The 8,886-nt window shown below is 23.7% G+C and overlaps 1 protein-coding gene and 1 long non-coding RNA gene across 3 annotated transcripts; one reads left to right on the top strand and one right to left on the bottom strand.

Annotated features, from left to right (window-relative positions):
- Positions 1-153: 153 nt before the first annotated feature.
- On the bottom strand, positions 154-5,221 carry LOC100868035 (spliceosome associated factor 3, U4/U6 recycling protein). Of its 2 annotated transcripts, none has more exons than XM_003690451.4 (6): positions 4,619-5,221; positions 4,361-4,542; positions 3,395-4,272; positions 2,687-3,311; positions 2,439-2,583; positions 154-597 (listed from the first exon to the last, which is right to left on the bottom strand). In XM_003690451.4, the coding sequence occupies exons 1-6, from the start codon at positions 5,061-5,063 to the stop codon at positions 164-166; spliced, it is 2,709 nt and encodes a 902-aa protein (XP_003690499.2). In that variant the 5' UTR covers positions 5,064-5,221; the 3' UTR covers positions 154-163. The 2 variants fall into 2 exon arrangements, with proteins under 2 accessions (XP_003690499.2, XP_031776152.2); XM_031920292.2 differs by lacking the exon at positions 154-597 and adding an exon at positions 788-1,242.
- Positions 5,222-5,500: 279 nt separating this feature from the next.
- LOC147656753 (uncharacterized) lies at positions 5,501-6,968 on the top strand. The gene is made up of 3 exons (XR_015293658.1): positions 5,501-5,809; positions 5,904-6,006; positions 6,452-6,968. It is a non-coding gene; the product is annotated as an uncharacterized LOC147656753 (long non-coding RNA).
- Positions 6,969-8,886: the final 1,918 nt, after the last annotated feature.

The raw sequence follows: 8,886 nt of genomic DNA on the forward strand, positions 1-8,886 counted from the left end.
AATAAACTCTTAAATCTTCTTTTAGAGATTTAAGAAAATTTTGTTCATTATTATATAATGCTTTAAGAAATATGTAATTTAAATATTTTTCTCATATATACATATATTAAAGCATACATTTGAAAGAAACAAGGATTTAAGAAATTAGCGACGTTGTAGTAAATTACTTTTTATTCAGTAACATATTTCTAAAATCTTGATTACTCATTTTTGGAGCAACACCATTTCCAGGCACATTTGCACTGCCATTAGTAGCAGCGGTTTTGACAGTACGAGGTACCATAGATAATAATGTTTTGGGCATACCAAATGTAGTTCTGCTTACTGTAGTACCACCTAGAGATTTAACTAAGAGTGGTTCTTCAACTTTCTTGCGTTCAGGTGGTTGGCTTATGGCTACACTAATTACTTTGTCGGCAATTTTCATTCCATCAGTGGCCAAAAGTGCCTTCGCGGCACTATTCTCATCCATAAATTCGACATAAGCCAACCCTTTAGAATGGCCATTACGGTAAGTAACTATGCGGACTTCCTTCAATGCTCCGTGAACCTTGAAAATTTCTTCAAGCTCTTCCTTCGTTGTTGATACCGGAAGTCCTAATCATTTCATAAAGATAAATATTTTTTCTTTTAATTAACGATTTTTAATTTAACCCTCAGTTGGTATAATAATAATTTAATTGATATCGCATGGTTATTTATAATCCATCGATATATCGTATAAGCAGTGATAAGTATTTTTAATGTAATTATCATTATGGGATATGTGTATACAAAGAAGCGTGAATTTCTTCAATAAAAACTTTAATATTATTTTTAATTATAAATAAAATTATAAATTATAAAACAAACAAGAAGTAAAATTATAAAACAAATAAAAAGTAAAATATATTATTTATTAATTACAAAGAATAATGTGCAAACATTATTCTTGTATATAAATGATAATATATGAGAACAAATAAAAAAAATATAAACTAAATTTTTATTAATAGATATTACTTTGGTCTGTAATAAAAAATCTGATATGATCATAACAATAACATCAAAAAACTGGCACATCGTATGATTCTCTGAAATCTTCGATACAAGTGAAACAATAAATTTGTTGCAATGAATGTTGTTTGCAAACTGTCTTTTTACATTTCATACAATATGTAGAATGTTTTCTGTCAAGCTTGCTAGGGCATTCTTTGCAGCGTCGTCTTTTTGGTCGAGCAGCCTCTTCGTCTATCGGATTATCTGTAATTTTTATTAATTCTCTAATTTTTTAACATTTCTTGTGTTACACGATTATATTACAACGCTGTTTCATATATCATTCTTGATTATTACAATTTTCAATTTTTTTATAAAAAATTTTCATTTCACTTTTACATTTGTATCACATATAATTTCAGATTTTCTAAAATTATTGATGATCAATCAATCATGAAGTAAAAGTTTATTTTTAAAGAAATTCATGGAATTAATACATATATCTCCATTCTTTTTTTCCTTTTCTTATTTCATTAAATCGTAATATATTGAATAACAATAAAAATTTGTTCAATGACACAATAAGATGGAAATAAGTGATGCTCGGTAATATTTGCAACTTATAAAGAATGAGTATCTCCATTTTTTGATTTGAAAAAATTTATTTAAATAAAGCAAATTAAAAAATGCTTTTATTTTTACTTCATTTGTGTGATTTATGAACATTTTAATAAATTTCTCTATTTATAATATTCATTTATTCAATGATTTTAAAATTTTATCAATTACAAAAAATTAATCAATCTAGATAATATTCCAGAATATTTTGATGCAAACTTGAAAGAAGTTTTGTAGATCATTTAAAATAATTATAGATATAAAAATATCTTATTTATGTTCGAAATTTCTTTGGAGTCAAATATTATTCAATTTCCGTCTTAATATTATGATTAAAATATTCATTCTGTATTTCAACATTTGTTTTTTTATGTTTCGTTTATTTTCCAATCTTCTTCAATTTCATTGATATGAAATATTTTAAATATCATTTACTTTTCAGAAAACAAATATATAATTTGTTATATCGAATATGATCCATATTTGACTGAAATGTATAACTGGTTTAGGAAATATAACTATATATATTAGTTTTGCAAAAGATTAACAATTTTCATATTAGTAATTTACGAAATTTTAAAGATAAATGATCTTAATTAATATTTATTATTATTTACGATAATTAAGACTTACTTTTAAGTGATTATAATTATCCCATAATTCAAAATAATTAATATTTTAACTTAAATATAATATCTGTATATAAAAGAATATAAAAAAATAAATGTGAATATATTATCTAGCAATTAAGAAATAAACGATTGAAATATTGCGAATTATTTGTGAGTTTTTTATCATTTAAGAATACCAACTGAGGATTAAATATTAAATAAATTACATACCTTTAACAAAAAGCTTGTTTTTTTCAAGAGAACAGCTGTATTTAAATCCAGATCCTCGTGTTCTATTTGGATCGCATTTTGAAACAAACATTGGGCGTCCTCTTATAGGAGTTCTATCCAATTGCAGAGCTTTATCAATTGCTTCCTATGTAACATAATATAAAATAACATTTTCATTCTTAATTAAACATTATTACTTATATAAACTAATCATAATTTCTAATTAAAAGAAAAAAAATAATTCGTACAATGTTACTGAGTTGTACATAACAGTATCCTTTACTACGTCCTTTATAATCTCTTATCATTTTAAACATTGTAATTGGTCCTGCTGGTTGTAAAGCATATCTAACTTCTTCTTCACTTGCTGTGTAATCTAAATTACTTATAAAAACTGTACTTTTATCATCCATTTCATGCATATTATCTATCTCCATTTGTTCATTTTCCGGCATTTTGAAACCAGGCGGGGGCGCAGTTTTTAATTTTTGTTCTTCAGAATCAGCATTTTTTTCGAGATTTAAACGACTTTCTCGAATTTTTGGTTTTATTTGCGTTTCAACTTTTGTAATTTTTGTTGGAGAAGATCCTAAATTTTTCCATTTACCAGTTTCATCTTGTTTTCTTTTAAGAGTTTTTTTGTTTTGTAATGGCGATAATTCATGATTGGACATTTGTTGCACTTTCTGTCTTTCTTCAGCAACTTTATCTAATTTTTCTTTTGTTCGTATTTCACATATTTCCATTTGTTCTAATGTTCCTTCATCTCGTTCAAAATCTATCCAAGAATTTGCTATGCTTTCTGGCCAATCTTTTACCATGGTCAAAGCTTTTTGGAATAATTTCCTCAAATGTTTTGTATCTCCATAACATCTATCAAAAAAAAAAATTTATTTAATTTGATTAATTGAACATATTATATTATGTATTACACTAAAAATAACATAAAAAATTACCTTTCTAATGAAATATATTCCAACCAATAAGATGCTGTTCCGGAATGTCCTTGTGAGAAGATATCAGCCCATAATGATCTAGCTTTTTCCATGTTATTAGCATGTATAGCTTCAGTTCTTGCCCAATATTGCAATATAATACAATTAGGATCTCCTTCTAAACCAAATGATTTTGCCAAATGTTCACAAGCTCTATTAAAAGTATTACGTAATATTTCTAATTGTTTTCCTTCGTCTGTAGAATATCGATCGATTTTTCGTCGTAAATATTCCAAATAAGTTATCCATAAATTTCGATAATCTTCTGCAGTAGAAAATCCAGCTGCTAAAGCATTTTCTAATAAAGTTTGAACTTCTAATACCGATTTGTTCCATTTTTCGTATGATCTTATCCATTTTTGCCATATTTTTGCACACCAGGGAACATTTCTTAAAGCTCTTTGATATACTTGATCTAAGACTGATTCAATTTTAATATTTTCTTCTAAATATTTAAGATAGTCAAGCCAAATTGACATTTCCAAACTAAGATCAGTGATTGCTCTTTCATACAAAACTGTGATTCTTCCAGGATCACCATTACGTTGTTCATATGATAAATATATTTTGTATGAATCTAATAATTCATTTTCTGTTTGTGCAGAAACAATTTTTTCCTCATAAGGTAAACGAAGATTAAGTTTTGAAAGAGCTCGATTGTATCCTCCAATAATAATTTTATCATCAATAACAGCTTCTGTACCATCTCCATGACGCCAAGCTTCATATTCCTCATATGTTTTTTCCATATCTAAAAGGGGACAAGCTAATTGTCTTTTGAATAAATTACCAATACGTTCTAATTGCTCTTTCCTTTCAGTTTGATTTGAAGGATCAATCTGAAATACCAAAATCTTATATATAAAATCTTGATGTAAGAAATTATTAACAACTTAAAATTATTTTATCTTTTCATTTTGTACTTACCAGAGCATATAACACAGCTTCAAACTCTCGAAATGCTTCCCATATTATTGCACCTTTAATAGTATGTAATCCAACGTCTGTTAATGCTCTTTCAAAGAGATGTCTAACATTTTTTGCTGCATCTTTTTCAGTACCCATATTACCAATACTAAATTGCAAATATTCTAACCATACTTCTACAGCTATAAGAATTATTTACAAAAAAATTCAAATGATATATTATTACACATTATTATACATTAAAAATAAAAAACATACCAAGATAATCTTTTACTGCTCGTTCACATAATTTTACTACTTCAGTTTTCTGTTCTATGGTGGTAGCTAATTTAATTTCGTCGCGCATCCAAGACAACCAGAGATCAGGGCTCAAGGGATATTTTGAACTCATATCTTCTCTAGCAGCGCGTAATCGTTCTAATTCACCCATTTTTTGTAATTTATTGATAAGGGCTACATGACTCGCGTAATCATATGGATTGTGAGCAAGAGAAGTTTCTAAAACTTTAACTTCTGCTTCGTCAGCATCCTCTTCATCATCATCATCACTATCATCATCTTTATCCTGTTCTTCATCAAACTCATCGTCTTTAATTTCTTCAGTTTCATTTTTAATTACTTCTGATTCGATTTTTCTGTTTACCGAATTTTCATGCAAATTCTTATCGTTACTTTCATCGCTTCCTAAATCCATTTCTTCCATTCTATTTTATAATAAATTCTGCGTCAAGTTATAAATTTTTACGTTATATATAATAATTATATATAATAACAGTATTTATAAAAATCAAGAAAATACAGTGCACTTAACAGTAGTAAACAGTTTTTACACGTTATAGGTTATGTTTAAATGTTATTAGTGCGTATTTTGCTAAGAATCTGACAGATGTCGTTATTACGCATGCGTATTAAAAATTATATTTTGATTCAAATTAGTCGTGTATATGTTAAACTCATCATCATTAAAATACAATAAAAGATTAATAATAAAATTATTATTAGATAAAATAGTTCTTTTTCAATACTTTTAATTTATTATATTTATATATTTATTTCAAGATTGAATTTATGAATATATGAAATGATCTATCTATCTCTTTAATTTTTAATTGGGCTATATGAATGACTATTAATTCGTGTAAGCAATTCGTTTACAATTATATATCCAAACATAAATTTGTCATTGAAATATGAAAATCGTGTATTACTTTCTTCTTTTCGGTTATTTAAGTGGTTTTTATAAAAATTAAAATCTTATTAATGAATTTTTCATTAATAGTAACTAATACGAATATTCATTTGAAGAATTTTACAATATTATTCTTAGGAACTGGGGAAAAGGGTTATAAGAAAGGAAAACGGAAGTTCATCAAATGTTCCAAGAATCGCTTAAATCGTTGTAAACAGATACCATTAAAATATATTCACAAATATAATGCGAGTCCACGGGTGAGTATATATATATATATGTATATTCGTATATTCGTATGAAAAATATTTTTTTTAAATATCGACGATATTTATTTTACGCTTAATTCTGTAGATCCGTCCATTAAAAAATGTCCACTTCGCATGAAATAATGTCTTTCATTTGGAACAAATGTTATTTAAATACTTTTAAAAAAATTAGTAATAAATATGACAAAGTGAGTATCCTAGAATTATTTTTTTTTTATTTTGAAGAATCGAAAATATTTGAATAGAAATAAAGAAAAATTATTATTCTTTTGATTATCTATTAAGAGAAAAATTTTAACCTTATTTGTGTTTTATATATATATATACAAATATATTTTATTGTATATATGAATTATTTATAATATATTTATGAATCATATATTTGATTATAAATTATGCAAAAAATTTTCTTAATTTTAACGTCATTATAATAAATGCTATTATTTCTTTATTATTTTGAGAGTTAAATAAATTTTTCAATTATAATAAAATAATAAAATAAAATTATGTATAATATTTTTTACGGAATTTAGTAAAGTATAATGAACTTCAGTAATTGATACTGAATAATTTTTTTCAAGAAATAACAAATGTCAATTATATACGAGTATTAAAATGTTGCATTTTTTTCAGATAATATAATGCAATTGTTGTTTTATACTGTTTTACCAATGAACTAAGTCTAGCGTGTAAAGAATTTAAAAATAAATCGATTATAATATGATAAGAATTGCATGTTAAAATATTAGAAGGAAATCTTACTTATTGAAAGAATGTATACGTATGCGTATACGTGTTTCGAGTACGAAGAATTTTTGGTATTTTTATTCTAATTTTTATATAAATTTTATATATGAATAATATAATATAAACAATATTTTTTATAACACAAAAAAATCATTACCTGCTGAAAATTAAAAAATTATTTAAATTATTAGAAAAAATCTCCACTTTCTGATCTTGTATAAATTTAATATTTTAATAATTAAATTATTACTATTAATTTTTATTACCAAATTTCTTAAAATATTGTTCAACAAACAATAATAAGAATTCATATTAACAAAAAAGAAATATTTTTCTTAAATCTCAAAATTTATAGTTCTATCTCTTAATAAAAAAGTTATATTTTTTTTTATGTAATAATAAATTTACATATTTTAATTTAATTTAATTTAATATACCAATGAAAAGTGTAGAAGAAATTATGCGGAAAGTACAGAAACATTGTTAATGTTTTCCTTATTTAACTTAGTGATTTAGTCTTTAATTTCCATATAACTTTAAGAATATCCGATGTATTCAGTATGATAACAAAAGGAATTTTTATGACTTAATAATAATGATTTTATTTATTTCTTGTGAAATATCACATAAATTGTTATGAATATTGTTATTCATATATAATTTTTATAAACATAAGAGTTGTTAAATCATACATATAATTAGTAGAATTATTAATTCTTAATGTTTTTTGTCATTGATTGGCTAATATTGTAAAAAAATTTATAATGTTTAGTTTATTTTGTAAATTATATGATATGGAAAGAATTGTTTCAATAATTTCCAAAGATGATTATATTGTACATAGTCAATAATATTAGATATTAACAATTAGAATTATATGTTAACTGTGTCAATTGTGTCTCAACAAATAATACATATATGTAAATCAAATATATATGTAATCTTTTGTAATACTAAATAATATTCTATTAAATAAATTCATAAATGAAAATTTTGGAGTAGTGATATATATTGTTGAAATATTAGTTATTATTAGTTTTTTTGTGCAATCATTAATTACGTGCATTGATATTTTCTTTTTAATATTATTTTAATATTATAATTCCATATTCAACTCTAATTTTGTATCTTGTTATTGTAAATGTTTAATTGATGCAATTAATTGATGAAATTAAATTAGATATTGTATTTGAGATAATTATATTTCGTTAAAATAAAAGAATGCTTTTGAAAATTATTTTTTATTTTTTGTGTATATTGATTTATATAAATATTAAAGTTAAAAAGAGTTGTAAAAGTTGCCAAACTATGATTGTAAATGATCAAATTGCATTTTCCATTAAATAATATTTTAATAAATAATATCTTTTAAATAATGATATTTTTTAAAATATCTTTATAAAATATAAATTCCTAAAAATAAAAAGACAATATTTCATTTATCAATTTTTTTCGATCACAGAAAAAGAATATGTAGAATGCAATCATTTGGAAATGAAGAGTAAAGTAAATTTCGAGTGCAAATACAATATATGGAAACCATTCATATATTCATGAAGAAACGAAAATATATTCAAAAGAGAACAAAAAAATTTCAATAGAAATAAATCTATAATATAAAAATTTCAATTGTTAAAATTATTAAAAAAATCTAACTATTTTAATAAGATTATTTAATAATATTATTATTAATAATTCTATTACTAATTATTAATACTTTTGCATGATTGCAAAAACAAATGAAACATAATACACAATAGTGAAATGACGTAAAATACTAAGATCAATTGACGCAAGTCGATTCATCGCAATTTATATTGAATGTTAAACTTACCTTTAACTACTATATACCTTTATATTATTTTCATTCGATTACGTTTGTGAATTAAAAACCATAATATACGACGATATATGACGATAAAGATTAAATTAATTAATTAAAATTAATTAAATTTATTAAAATATTCAAACAATTAAATAATATATGTTCTAAAATAAAACAATGACATGTACTGGAGGATTAAAAACAAGGTTGCCGTACAAATTCTCACATTGAGAAAAGTGGGAGAAATAGTGTTGTGTAGTTAGTGTGACTCATACTGTAGCGAAATAGTGAAGAGATGGGAGAAAAATAACAAATGTCCTATTCTATTGTGTTGTTTTAAAATTAAGTTAATTTAGAGATAAGATCAAAAAATAATAACAAAAGATTTATTTATTTCTAATTATAATTATAAGCATTTCCAAAAGAATATTTGAAAATCTAAGTTAAATTAAGCTAACTTAACTGTTATTATTGTATCCTTAAACTAATCTAACTT

Source organism: Apis florea, unplaced genomic scaffold (genome assembly GCF_048593485.1).
Source record: "Apis florea isolate Af1SG1 unplaced genomic scaffold, ASM4859348v1 contig_3496_pilon, whole genome shotgun sequence".
NCBI lineage: Eukaryota > Metazoa > Arthropoda > Insecta > Hymenoptera > Apidae > Apis > Apis florea.